Source organism: Agelaius phoeniceus, chromosome 13, assembly GCF_051311805.1.
Source record: "Agelaius phoeniceus isolate bAgePho1 chromosome 13, bAgePho1.hap1, whole genome shotgun sequence".
Lineage (NCBI taxonomy): Eukaryota > Metazoa > Chordata > Aves > Passeriformes > Icteridae > Agelaius > Agelaius phoeniceus.
The window spans coordinates 18,916,445-18,930,613 of NC_135277.1; the positions used below are offsets into that span (position 1 = coordinate 18,916,445).

At 48.7% G+C, this 14,169-nt stretch overlaps 1 protein-coding gene across 2 annotated transcripts in view; it reads right to left on the reverse strand.

Annotated features, from left to right (window-relative positions):
- Window positions 1–381: 381 nt before the first annotated feature.
- Window positions 382–14,169, reverse strand: part of LOC129126328 (mucosa-associated lymphoid tissue lymphoma translocation protein 1-like) — a 29,234-nt gene continuing 15,446 nt past the window's right edge. Inside the window, exons 14-16 of one of the 2 annotated variants that reach the window (XM_054642205.2) lie at window positions 9,609–9,734; window positions 3,648–7,242; window positions 382–3,615 (exon numbers count right to left, since the gene is read on the reverse strand). In XM_054642205.2, coding sequence (XP_054498180.2) covers window positions 6,928–7,242; window positions 9,609–9,734 — 441 coding nt within the window. In that variant the 3' untranslated portion in view covers window positions 382–3,615; window positions 3,648–6,927. Of the gene's footprint in view, window positions 3,616–3,647; window positions 7,243–8,266; window positions 8,462–9,608; window positions 9,735–14,169 lie in introns of those variants that run through there. The other variant, XM_077185486.1, reaches the window with a different exon arrangement.

The window sequence follows — 14,169 nt, forward strand, 5'->3', positions numbered from 1 at the left end:
ACCTGTGGATGCAGCTCCTGACCTGCAAAATACACAAGGGCATCCAAACATGCACAGCAAACCCTGGCCAGACTCCCAGGGTGCTCCAACACCCCAGCTCTCCTCCAGACCTCTAAAATCACAGGCACATTTACATTCCTCAGGAAGTTTCCAGCAAAAAGCACTCCAAGGACTTCCTTGAAAAGATGCAGAAGCCTCAAAAACCTGAAGGTAAAAGTAGTCATTAAAAAGGCATAAACAAAGGGCATCATGATTGTTTTGCCACGTCTCCAGACTTGAAAGGAGGCTGAAATAACCTTTATATAATCCCATTAGCATTTTCCAGCAAATACAAGGCATTTTAGGAGGCTGAACGATATCTTTTCTTATCATCCAGAAAGGTTAAAGGTATTTATCTGATTTAATATTTTATAATTTATATTAAGTGACACAGAAGAATAAAGCAGGCAGGCCAAGAGGTGGCTGCAGTGACACAGCAGAAGCCACCCTCTGCTCTTCCAGCAATGCCCAATGGCCTGGGCAGGAGCCAGGGAACATCCCTTGACCATCAGCTCTTCAGAAAAGTGGATTTTGTGTTGTGCCCTGCCTTGGTGAGGACCCCAGATGCCAAGGTCAGCTCCCCCACACTTAACACTGCCACTTGACCCCATTTCAATGCCACATTTGCAGAGCTGGTGCTCTATCATCACATTCCCAGGGGATGAAACATCTTCTGGAATCATAGGATCATGGAATTACTCAGGTTGGAGAAGCCCTCTAAGGCCATTGAGTCCAGCTGCCAGCTTCACCACTAAACCATGTCCCCAAGTGCCACATCCACTTTTTGGAACACTTCCAGGGATGGTGACACCACCAGTGCCCTGGACAACCTGTGCCAAAGCCTGACCACTTTTTCTGTGAAGAACTTTTCCCCAAAATCCAATCTAAACTTCCCCTGGTACAACTTGAGTCAGTTCCTGTCATCCTATCCCTTATTCCATGAGAGCAGAGCTCAATCCCCACCTGGCTGCACCCTCTTGTCTGGGAATTATGGAGCACAAGAATTCCCCTTCTGAGTGCCCTTTCCTCTGGGCTGAGCCCCCTCAGCTGCTCCAGACCCTCTCCCAGCTCTGCTCTGGCTCTGGACATGCTCCAGCCCCTCAATGTGTGTCTTGGAGTGAGGATCTCTTGCAGTGCCTGCATCTCCAGCCTGCCTGTCCTCTGTCCTTTCCCTTGCCAGGAACACAGCCTTGACCAAACTGCAGCATCCTCCATGGAGGGAAGGAGTGAAATGTCCCTTCTGTGGAAGAAGGAGGGAGGGATAGTGAGAGAAGAGGGGTTTGGTCTCAAAAATAGCTTCCAGTTCCCAGGAGGACCCTGAGCAGGCACCAGTGCTCTCCACAAGGGTGACTCTGGATCTGCAGGAGCAGCAGGTCAGGAGCAGCCTCCCTCCCTCTCTGGGAGCCCAAACTGCCCCATCGCACTGCCCTGGGGGCAGGTGGGCACCAGGGACCTGTGGGTGTCCCCTTTCTCCAGCCATGCAGTCCTTGGGGAAGTATTGCTTGTTTTCCATCTCTGGTAGGGAATGGAAATGAGGAGGTTATTCTTTGCTGAAACATTCTGGAAAAGTCAGAGCTGAAATCTCTCACTTTTCTCTTCCATCTGTTTATTTTTACCACTTAATAACACGTCTGTCTCATCAACTGTTCCTGACACTGTGGCAAGAAAATCCAACTCAGTGAAGACAGATTTATCAAAGAGACATTAGCTCTTCCTTACTGTGTGACACCACATCAGCTCTTCTCCTGCACATGAAGTCTGCTCTGTAATTTCAAAGTGTGTCTTCTATCTCTTTGAGGGGGTGATATGACCAATATATTTGAAATTGTTGCTTGTTATTCAAAAGGTTATCCAAACTGTGAAGATAAGAAGCAATTTCAAGTGCTTCAAGGAGCCTCCTTTTTTTGATGTGTTTTTCTCTCCACTGCCACATGATGTTACAGACCTAATTTCAAGAGATTAGTAACAATTGCAAAACAGTCATTGAAATAATCTGTGATAGAGGACAGAACTCTGGGACAACATGAGAAGTCTGTGCAATCAATAATTTCTCACCACTAATAAGAAAATCGTGGTCTGCAAGCTTCACTGTGACACCAGAGCTGCTCCTGCTTCCCCAGGAGGTGCCTGAATGAAGGTCAGCAGTGTGAATCTCCTTATGACTCATCTTGGGTTTATTAGCTTGACAGTGGATGGCTTCACTCACCCTTTTTGTTTCAAACTGTGCTCCTGCTTTCATTCCTGAACCATCCCCCTGATGGGGAGGCCTGGAAGAACTGAATCTGAACCATCTGACATTTTCAAATGAACTCTTGTACCACTTTTTCCTTATTTTCTTGCCCTGCCACAAGTTTGTTTCATAAATTTTGAATCCAGCTAAGGTGAACCAATGTGTTTTTTTGCTTTTTGCCCAGGGAGCAGGGATATTTCACTGAAACAGAATTGAAACTCCCAGTTTGGTGCTCAGAGTCACTCAGAACACATCCATTCTTCTGGGCATATTCTGGTAGCACAACCACAGCCTTGGTTAGGAGGGACATAATCCAACAGGACACACAATCCAGCTGGCAGCAGGACAGAGCTGGGGATGTCTCCACGTGCAAAACATGATGGATAAAGGCTGGCTGTGAGAGCAGCACCTGGGTTTAGTGATTCCCTGCTCACCAGAACTGAGCCTGTCTCTCCATTTCTGCCTTGTGCATGGTGCTGTTAACTCAGAGGAAGTTGACTTCCAGGACCTGCTGCTCCAGAAGTGATGCTCAGCTAAGGAAAGCAACCCTCAGCATTTCAGAAAACAGGTGATTCCCATCTCCTATCAGTTCACAAGATCATCCTCTTCACTCCTTGTCCACATGAAAGGCAGCATTAACTTCTAGAGAACCATAACCTGTCCTTTGGAAAACTCCTTCCTTCCCTGGGAGTGAATGGCTCCTGAATGCCTTCAGGATCTCTCCTGCCTGTATGAGAAGCTACTTCCAAAAACTAGGGAAAGAAGACTAAAGCCAAGTTGAATCTTGGAATTTCCCTGTGTGTCCCTCTACACTGTGAGCACATTCCACCAACAGCACCATGCACTCTGCCCCTAATGTGGGGTAAGAAATGATCTGGAAGGTTCTACACAGCATGGAAAACCTCTTATTGCAGAAAATAAGGAGAACTTGCCAGTTTCTGAAGAGTAAATTCAGATTTACATCTGTGAGGGAGCAGGATTTGTTCCAAAAAGATGGAAAGAGTTAAGTGAGCTGGTAAATGAAATTACTCAGTATTGCCCCATACTGATTTTTTTTTCCCCCAGAAATTCCTCCTGAAATGAAGGACCTGTCTTGGGTTTCTTTCTCTCTTTGGTTGAGGCTGGAGTGTGGCTGATATGAGACAAATCCATCTTTTCCTTCCTTTGATTACAAAGATGCCACCTGAAAAGAAACCTTCAGGAATCTGCTGCCAGGCTGGGGTGGATCTGCCATGCATGTGTAAGACACCTCCTGACTGCACTTGGGCCCAGGACCTCCCAGTAACAGACTGAGATGTCCAAGAGCCCCTGATTTCTCTGATTTTTACTGCCTTGTTTTCTCAATCCTTTTGGGTGCACTTGCCTTGTTTTGCCAAACCTCAGCAAATGAGTGGAGAACTGCATCCCAAATGAATTCTGTAGCAGAACATACCAAGCTGTTGTGCAAGGTCCTTCCCTTCAAAACATCTGCCCTAGCAGAGAGGAAAAGAAGGGCATCTACCTAAAAATAAAATTATTGAATATTTAGGTGCTGCTATTTTCATCATATATTGTTTTAAAGCTTCAGTTCACTTGGTGCTTTTGAAAGACTTGGGTGAAGGAAAGCACCTGTTATTACCTACAAAAAATGTTCTAAGTGCTGTTTGTAGCCTCTGGGCACAGACTGGCCCAGAAACAGAGGAAGTGGAGTGTGGCATTCACATCCTCTGGAAAAATCCCTTCACCCACGATTTTTCTCCTGGGAAACTGAGAAGCCTCAGAGAAAAAGGAAAACAATAATTATTATCTGAGTTGCTTCTCCTGTGTTGTGCTAATGTGGAATGTTTTTGGAGATTGATTGGTTTCATGTGAATTGTTTTCACTCTTTGGCCAATCAGGGCCAAGCTGTGTCAGGACTCTGGAAAGAGTCACAAGTTTTCATTATTATCTTTTTAGCCTTCTGTAAGTATCCTTTGTGTATTCTTTAGTATAGTTTAGTATAGCATTCCTTAATATAATATAGTATCATAAAATAATAAATTAGCCTTCTGAGACCATGGAGTCAGATTCATCATTTCCTTCCTTTGTCAGGGCACCCCACAAACACAATAGTGGAGGGCAATGGCTGTGGAAGATGAGGCATAAAGGGAATGTAAACTGGAGCTGATGTCTTGATCCTGCTTTGTTTGCTGCTGCCTGAGCCCTCCTCCCTTCCCACCCTTCCAGCTGGCTGTGGAGCCCAAGGTGCAGATCAGAAAGGGACACGTGGCAATGTTGGGATGCCTTGTCTGTCCTGGATGCTGGGAGATGGAAACACAGATTTCCAGGAAAATTTACTGGCACTAACCAGTTTAAGCACTGTGAGGGAGTTTGGATTTCACATGTAAAGGTGGGGAAGAAGGATCCATATCTCCATCCCCTCCTACAATGACTCCAGCTGAGGCCCAGGACACAAAGTCCACCTTTGGAATTCAGTAAGTTCCCAGACATGGCAAACCATCATCTCAGGGAATGAACCACCACAGGAAGGCTGCAGGGTCTCCTTGGAGGAGCAGAACTGATGACAGGGACAAGTGCTGTGGTTGGCACCGAGACAGGAGAGCACCTAAGCCACCCAAGAGCCACCCTTACAAAGCAGATGGACAAATCACAATGAATGAAGACTTTTTTTAAATCTACACACTTCACCTGACATCACTTCATCCTATCTAGTCACTTGATCTGCCTTCTAAATCCAAACTCCAGTATTTTTAGTTACCTAAAAAAAGAAACAATGCTCACCCAGAAGAGCCTAGAAGCTCAGGCTGGAAGCATGCAACCCCAGCAGATCAATATTAAGTTACATCCTGGCAATTAGAGAGAAAATAAACACAGTTAACTCAGAGTCACATGAAGCTCTGTACATTAAAAACACCAATAGTGTTTTATTCAGAAAAAATAAACAGCCTTGCTTTGAATGAGATAAACATTCAGGTTAGATGACACTTGGCATGATAATGTGAGCCAGGAACAAGCCATGCCTCAGTGCCTCCACAGCACAGCAGGCTGTGAATAATCCTCAGAGGCAACCTCCTCCCAAATGCCTGCTCAGCCATTCCCACTGACCTGTCCCCAGTGCCTGCTGCTGCTGAGTTGATTTTTGGTTCATCCTGAAATTAATTTATTTTTTTCTGGTTTAGCTCCTCTATCAACCCATCTTATTTAAACTTATTTAAACTACATTCTCTGAATTTTCTTGAGCTTTAGATTTTTTTCCTAGGAGACTTTCTAGTCTGCAGCCAGCTGGGGCCCCTCTTCTTTCCCTTGGCTCTACTCACTGTGAGAAGGATAAAAGCCTCCTCTGTTCTCTTTGGACAGGTTTCCAGCACTTGGAGAATGGTTTATCTGGAAGCAACATTTCAGATTTTTCTATGCTGCAACTGGCACCACAGACAGGGATGTATCTTCACTGCTGAAGGAGAGCAAAACTGAGAAAATTCTGCCTCCAACCCTCTTTTAAAGCAAGACAGAGCTCAGGCATTCTCCCCACCCTGCTGCCTTTGACCTCTCAAGAAGTTCTGCCCTCCAACCTCTTTCTTCCACAGCACCACAGCAGCCAGAAGGGATCTCCAGTGGTCTCTGGTCCAGCCCTCAGCCAGCTTGCATCAGGTCTGGCACCTTCTGCAGCCCAAAGTGAACCTTCCTCCAAAGATGGAGACCCCACAGTTCCCGAGGGTCACTGGCTGTTACTGAGCAATCCCCTTCATCAAACATCCATTAGGAAGCAATCAGGGAGGGGCTGGGACACCCAGGCTGTCCTTTGGGCCCACCTGTGCCTCTCCCTGCACAGCTGGTTCCCCACAGAGTGCTTGAGGCTGCCCACAGCACAGACAGGCACACAGACAGAACAATCTGCATTAATAATAACTTTTTTTGAGGTTATCCTTTCTCAATCCTGGTACATTCCATCTCTCCTGTAGGATATTCTGCAGCTGAACTTGGAGCTGCAGAGGGCTGAACACCCTCTGTGCCCTGCTGGAAGGGGCAGGGGTCAGTGCACCTGCCTGGACACTGCTCCAGGGCAACACCAGCCTCCAATGTAAACACACACTGCATGCAACATCTGACCTTCCTTCTCCTGGCAAGCTACTGCCTCCCCCCTGTTATAAATACATAAATGCATAACTTAACACCTGCTTTGACAAGGAAACCACACTGGGACCCTGTGGAGAGCCTGCACTGTTTCACCTGGTTCCCTCAGTGCAGCCCTGTGGCCCTTGCACGGGTTGGGGACATCCAGCAGTCGTGGCTGGGATTTGAGCCAGAGGGGTCTGTAGTGTTTGTGGGCTTCTCAATGCAGCAACATTTGTTTCCAGGCAGAAAACATCAGCCTGTGCCCTTGCCTTGCAGCAACACCGTTTTTGCCTGGCAGTGTTATGACTGGTGGGTGGCTGTGTCCCCTGCCAGACACCACAATGACTCCTTGCCGATCCCAATGCTCCCACAGGACAGGCAACATTCCCAGTGGGAACTGAGGCCTTGCACACCACAGAGCACAGACAGGAGAAACCTTTCCAAAGAAGCAGCCTTGGCCTCATTCACACAGGGCTGTGCCAAGGCTGGGAAGCAGCTGATGGATTCTGACAGATTGAGCACTCAGACTGAGGCCTCAGTGACAGAGCAGCTCCCCAGGCTGAGGCTCAGGGCCTGTCCTGCCCCGGGCCAGGCAGAGCCAGCTCGCTCTCATCGTTCTCCTCGGGCTCACTGCTGAAGGTGGAGGGGCTGCTGCTGGGCAAGCTGTGCCCAGAGCCCGTGCCCAGGGAGCCCTTGGGCTCAGTGCCCAGCCCCAGGGCACCCTGTGGGCACACACAGGCAGGGGCTGGCTGGGAGTCCTTCCTCTGGCTGACAAACTGCCTCAGCAGGGATTTCTGTAGGGTTGTCTGCAGGCTTTCACAAGTCCTCTGGTTTGTGCTTGGCTGGGTGTAATGCAAATCCAGCTGCAGGACCACATCTGTCTGGAAGGGGAGAACAAAGAACACGAAGTGAATGGGAGAATCAGATTGGAAGCAGAGCTTTCCTATGCTGCTGCCAGCAAGGAGCCTTGGCTGCTGCTGTGCAGGCTCACAGCCCCATGCTGTGGCACGATGGAGCAGCACTACTGCCAGAGAAAATGGGCTGAACACACTCCTACAGCTCACTGTGCCTGCAGGCCTCAGCCACAGAGTTTGGATTTCTCCTGAAGTCAGGCCATGTGGGATCCCATCAGCTCCATCAGGGAGCTGCCACTGCCAGCATCACCCCTGGGGCACAGGGGAGCAGGAGCAGAAAAGAGTTTCTAGAGGAAGATGCCATGTGAACAGTGTCAAATGCTCTGCACAAGCACAGGCAGATGACACCAGTTACTGTTCCATCACCCACCACTACTGTAACCCCATCAAAAATACATCAGGCACAGTCAGCCTGAGTGAAGCCAGGCTGTCACCCAATAACTTCCTTATTTTCCATGTACCTTAGCATCATTTCCAGGAGATAACAGGAGATCTTAGCATCATTTCCAGGAGGATCTTCTTCACAATTCTGCCAGGCACAAGTTGGGACTGACTGGGCTGTATTTACCCAGGTTTTTGTGCACCATGGCCAAGAGCAATGCATGTGGGAGAGGAAAGCATGAACCACTCACAGTGCTCAAGGCCAGGCTGACAGAACAATTGGGGCTTGGAGCACCCTGGTCTAGTGGAAGGCATTCCCTGCTTGATGAGCTTTAAGGTCCCTTCCAGCCCAAACCATTCTGGGATTCTAGGAACTAAACCACCCCTCACACTGTAAAAGCCAGCAGCTTTAACCAGCAGTGCTCCATAGGGATCTACTCACTGCCTAGCACTATTTTAGAATTTTATAAAATATGAAGAAATAAGAGAATAACCACATTTGTGGCAGTCAAACCCCTGAAAACAGATCCCCAGCACAGCACTGTGCCTGAAACACCTGTAAAGAGCAGGGAGAGGTACAATGGAACAAGAAAATTCTGGCAGGCAATACCTGGTCCAGGTCTCCTGTCTGCACTTAAAAGCAATGCAGAAAATCAGGGAAAGGTTCAGAAAAGAGCTCCAGGAACAATGAAGAACTGAAAGCATTGCCATATGCTGAAGCACATCACGTACAGAGCAAGCAGAACTTGCTGGAGGCAGATCCAGGCAGCAGCTTGAGAGCAGCACTGGGTGTAAGATCCACTGGCTGTGTGTTAGGGGAGGAAGAAAAATCCAAGAATGAACAAGGTGCATACTGCTGTTTGAGGAGAAACAAGCCAGGGGACAAGCAATTCTGCTTCCCTCATGGTCTTTAAATAGTTTGAGGGTGTTTTGAAGTGTGCCAAAGAGGCACAGCTTGGATCAGGCTTGGCAGTGTCACCCTGCTGACTGGAGATCCTGGCCAGCCCATGAACTCATCTCTCAGGCAAGCACACAGCCAGTGAGACATTCCTCTACCTGAAATAACTGAAATAATTCCTCCACCTGAACTCATCTCTCAGGCAAGCACGCAGCCAGTGAGACATTCCTCCACCTGAAATAACTGGGCAGGTCTGACCTCCCCGTGGGTGATGGGGCAGGGAGCAGCCTCCTGGGCAGGCAGCAGAGAAAAGCTGAACAATCCATGACTGGTGATGCCTCTCTGCTCTCAGCAGAGGCTGCTGTGGGTCAGCTCTCATAGCAAAGTCAGGCAGAGGAGACAATACAAAAGTAAAGAGCATCCACAGTCATGTTCTGCAGCCTGATTATAAATCAGAAAGATTTTGCTGAGGTGGAAAAGGTGAGGTGAAAGGACAATGCTCTCCTATGGAAACATGCTGGGAGGGCTGGGTGTGTCCAGCCTGGAGAAGAGAAGGATCCAAGATAACTTCAGAGCCCCCTCCAGTGCCTAAAGGGGCTCCAGAGAGCTGGAAAGGGACTGGGGACAAGTGCCTGGAGTGACAAGATGAGGAGGAAGGGCAGGGATAGATGGGATATTGGGAAGCAATTCTTCCCTGTGAGGGTGGGGAGGCCCTGGCACAGGGTGCCCAGAGAAGCTGTGGCTGCCCCATCCCTGGAAGTGCCCAAGGCCAGGTTGGACAGGGCTTGGAGCAACCTGGGATAGTGGAAGGTGTCCCTGCCCATGGCTGGGGGTGGAACAAGAGGAGTTTGCAGGTCCCCCCCAACCCAAACCAGTCTGTGATTCTCTAAAAGAGGGTGGCTTTTGTGCCTTGAAGGCCAACAAGCTCCTCTTCAGTCTGGATATGACAGTGACACATGGTCAGAGAGGCAGATCCAGCTCCAGCCATGCAGATAAGGACATCAGCTCCATGAGAGTGCAGATCTGGGGAAATGTGCACCTGGCTACTCTCTACCTGAATTTTCTGCAGTGCACAGAGCTGGAAGATGCAGTCCAGCTCCTCCCTCTTGTACACAGAGGCCAGCAGAGTCTCCACGTGGTCCAGACAGCTCTCCCTCTGGATGGCCACAGCATCTGTGTCCTGCATCAGGAAAACAAGAGGAAAGGCAAGGAAATTTCAGCATCAGCATGAAGAACTGAGGCACAACTGCCCATCAAACATGTGCTCAGGGCTTTGAATAATAACACATTGCCTGGTGGAAATGCTGGGTATCCTAATGGAAGTGCTACAGAAAGCCACAGGAATGCAGAGGTTTTACTCACTTGCCTTGTGGGTAATGAGAGGACCATGAGTGTCTCAGCATATGCTGCAGTTGAGATGGCCACAATACACACAGTACCATCAAACAATATCAGAAAGCATCAACCCAGACAGAGCAACACTTCAGAAGGCTGCCAGCATCTGCTCCTCTTCTTCAGCCCAACTTTTTACACCCTGATGTTGATGCACTGCCCCTGGGTGCCCTCTGCTCCCTTTGGTGGTTGCTCCGTGCCCCTGGGCACTCCATGGCTCATTGCTGGCAGTGCTGCTCACCTGCCTTAGCCCATTCCCAATTACCACAAACTCTGAGCCTACACCTGAGTACATCTCACTGTGAAAAATGGGCTACAGAGGCATTTCCAGCAGAGCAGGAAGCAGCACCAGCTGGTATCACAACCACTGCAGGACCAGCAGTGTGTTATGGAGGGAGCAAGTTTTCCAAAGGCACTGAGCTGTGCTGAGTGCTGATTTAGCCCCCCACCATCTACAGAACAGCCAATTCTTGCTGAGTTGCTCAAATTTAACCAAAACAGCATTGAGATCCTCCTCAGTACCAACTGAGCCACAATAATACCCCAGGAAGAGACAAGGGAATAAAGATCTTATGAAATCACAGGTCATGGAATGTAGGGGGATAGAATACAAGTAAATAAATGTAGTATAGAAAGTAATCTTACCCCCTAAAGAGTTGCAGCTGGGTTAATTATTAAAGAGTAGGAGCATGCCTGATGTTAACACAGTCTGTAGCCAATAAGAAGAGTGTTATAAAAGAGTGGATTGGGTGGTTGAGGGGAACTGAGTCAGTTGGCTGCTGTGAGGACAAGGAAGAGTCAGTGCCTAGAGGAGCTGCCTACAAGAAACATGAAGGAGGTATGAAACTCTATCCATATGGAACCCTTGCAATGTAATGACAATAGAACTCTTACAATATGATGACAACAATGGAACATCCTGAGTTGGAAGGAACCCACAAAGGTCATTGAGTTCAACTCCTGGCCCTGCACAGACACCCCAACACCTCCACCCTGTGCCTGAGAAGCATTGTCCATGTGCTCCTGGAGCTCTGGTAGCCCTGGAGCTGTGGCCAAGTCCTTCCTGCCTTGGATCTGAGCCCTCCAGAATGGGGGACAGACCACAGCCTACCAGCCCCTTCCAGAGGGTTCCCTCTGGCAGCCAGCTCTGGCAACCATCCCAGTGTGATCCTTAGCAGGAGAAGTTGCCCTGGGCAGGTTGGTGAAGGAGGCTGTTGGGATATTTAGGGAGGGGGAAGTTGGAGAAGCCCTGGGGGCTCTTCCTGGCCCTCCCTGAGCTGCTGCCTGCAAGCAGCCAAAGAGATTTGCTTCTGGCCAGGAGAGTATGAGGAAAAATATTGGATTCCAAATGCTGGCTGGGATCTGCAGGCATCAGGATCAACCCTGCATGCAAGGCTGGTGGAACAGGAGGACACTGGAGGCTAAGGAAACACCATTTATCTCTGTGCAAGAGAAACCCAAATCCATCTCTGCACTTGGCAGCTCATTACAGGAAAGACAAAAACCTGGAGGAGTTTTGGGGAAGATCAGGCCAGTGAATGGAGACTAAAGAGGCAGGTCAGGCAGATGCTGCTGACACAGGGCTTTGGCAGCATGGCTGCACAGAGGAGGGTGTGTCCAGCCAGTCCATCCTTCAGCAGGGCTCTGAGCTGCCTCAGCCCTGGGGTCCAGCACAGAGAGGATGTGGAGCTGCTGCAGAGCCCAGAGGGGGCCATGGAGATGCTCTGAGGGTGGAGCCCCTCTGCTCTGGAGCCAGGCTGGGAGAGCTGGGGGTGCTCACCTGGACAAGAGAAGCTCCAGGGAACCCTCAGAGCCCCTGCCAGGGCCTGAAGGGGCTCCAGGAGAGCTGGAGAGGGACACTGAAGTGACAAGAGGGGAATGGCTTCCCACTGCCATCAGAGATTAGGGAGAATGTCCTCTCCACTGTGGAACTTCCTCCCTGCAATTCAAACCATGTCTTACTGCCATGTTGGAAACAACTTTTTGTAGATTTCAAGGCCCTGTAAAATCAACATTTTTGCTTTTCTTGCCTAAACTACAATTGCCTTGCTCCTTCCTTTCATTACTTTGTCTGTGGTTTTGTTGGCACACTTTTTTTCCATGAAGCTTGGACCCAAAGCTGGACCCAGTGTTGCAGCAACAGCCAGGAGAGCCAGACAAGATCTCACAGAGATCAGAGCTCTACTTTGCAACCTTGCCATGGGTTTGTGTCCTGGTTTTGTGGCCTCAGCTGTCTTGGGCTCTGACCAGGACTGGTTCTCCACTCACTGCCCATCCCATGCTGATGCTACTTTTTATTCTTGCTCACATGCAGGAACTTGTATCTGCTGAATAACAGCCTTGGCCTCAAATTGTACCTTAAGTTATCCAAATCCTTCAAAAATCTGCTTTGTAGCACCTTGGTGTTATGGGATCTGTGTATTTAATAAGCACATCAGTGAAGATATCAACCAATCCCACAGCCCTGATTTTCCAAAAAGCCCAAACATACTCAATCAGCCTCCAAGAAGGAAAGTTTCCTCTTAGTTATAAGTAGAATTTCCTGTGCATCAGTGTGTGCCCGTGGCCTCTGCTCCTGGCACTGGGCACTACTGGGAAGAACTTGGCTCTTTGCTCTTTGCACCCTCCCTGCAGGTGTCTGAACCTGTCCTTCCACAGGATGAACAGCCCCAGCTCTCTCAGCTTTTCCTTCCTAGAGGGGGCCCAGTGTCCCCATGGGCACCTCAGGGATCCCAGAGGGGGGTGGTGGCTGAGATGGGCAGGTGACACTCATGGAAGGACATGCTGCTGCCTCTGCAGACAGCCCTGGAGCTCAGTGGGAGCCAGCTCCACCATGCAGGACAAGAAGAGGGATCTGGCTGTACTGGGGTCCCTTTTTGTCCCCCTGATCCCTCTTGAGACAGCTCCAGAGGCAGGAGCAGGCAGCTGGGTCCTCCTTTCCTCCAGTCACTGATGTGGGGCAAAGCACACAAATACATGCTCACATACACAGACACAATTTTCATGCATGATGCTCACAAGGGGAAATGATGCTGCAGCTTAGGAATGGGCAGGATCAGGCTCCAAACCTCCTGGATACACCACACTGCATCAGTGACCCCAATGTGCTGAGGAGCAGTGTCCCTCCATGAGAAACAAGGGCCAAAAAATCCACCACAAATGAGCTCCACTTCAGGAGGAGGGCTACAGAAAACAAGGGAAGGAGCAGCACATTAAATCTGTACAAGTGGCATGGAGACCATCAGTAAAGCCCACACTGGGCACGTGGTCTGTGGGGCATTCACATTCTCTGGAAAAATCCCTTTGCTCGGGATTTTTCTCCTGGGAAGCTGAGGAGCCTCAGAGAAAAGGAAAACAATTCTTATCTCATTTGCTTCTCCTGTGTTTTGCTGGTGTGGAATGTGTTTGGAGATTGTTTACCCACAGGTGATTGTTCCATTGGATTCTGCTGTGAGTTGTTTTCACTCTTTGGCCAATTGAGGCCAAGCTGTGTCAGGACTCTAGAAAGAGTTAGGAGTTTTCATTATTATCCTTTTAGCATTGTATAAGTATCCTTTCTGTATTCTTTAGTATAGTTTAGAATAGTATTCTACAATATAATATAGTATAATGAAGTAATAAATTAGCATTCTGTAAGTATCCTTTCTGTATTCTTTAGTATAGTTTAGAATAGTATTCTACAATATAATATAGTATAATGAAGTAATAAATTAGCCTTCTGAGAACATAGAGTCAGATTCATCCTTCCTGCCTTTGTAGGGACATTTCCTAGCAAATACAATAGGTCTGGGAGGAAAGGTTTGAAAAAAGGGTTCAAGAAAGCTGGTACAGCTCAACTGGGAAGGAATATATTGTTGCATTAAGATATATTAGCACAGCAGGCTAAAGAAGTCAAAAAGCCAGACCTACTTTCTAACACAGAACACAGAATAGCTCTCGGCCTCAATCAGATTAAATGCAATAATTTAATCAGGCAGGCCAGAAATCAATCTGAGGGATAACTGGTTAAAGGCATCCAACTGCTGCCAAATCTTTTTTGTGATGCACGAGGAACAAGGCAGAGAATCCACTGAGATGTGGAAAGAGCCTCAAAGAGCTGAATGCAGAGGAGAGGATCCTTTTGCACCTGGAACCAGCCATCCCCACTCCTCAGGATTCAGCCCAAGCACCCTCCCCACCTGTGACCGGGGGAAAGCAGCCCAGGAAGGGCACAGGCAGAGCAC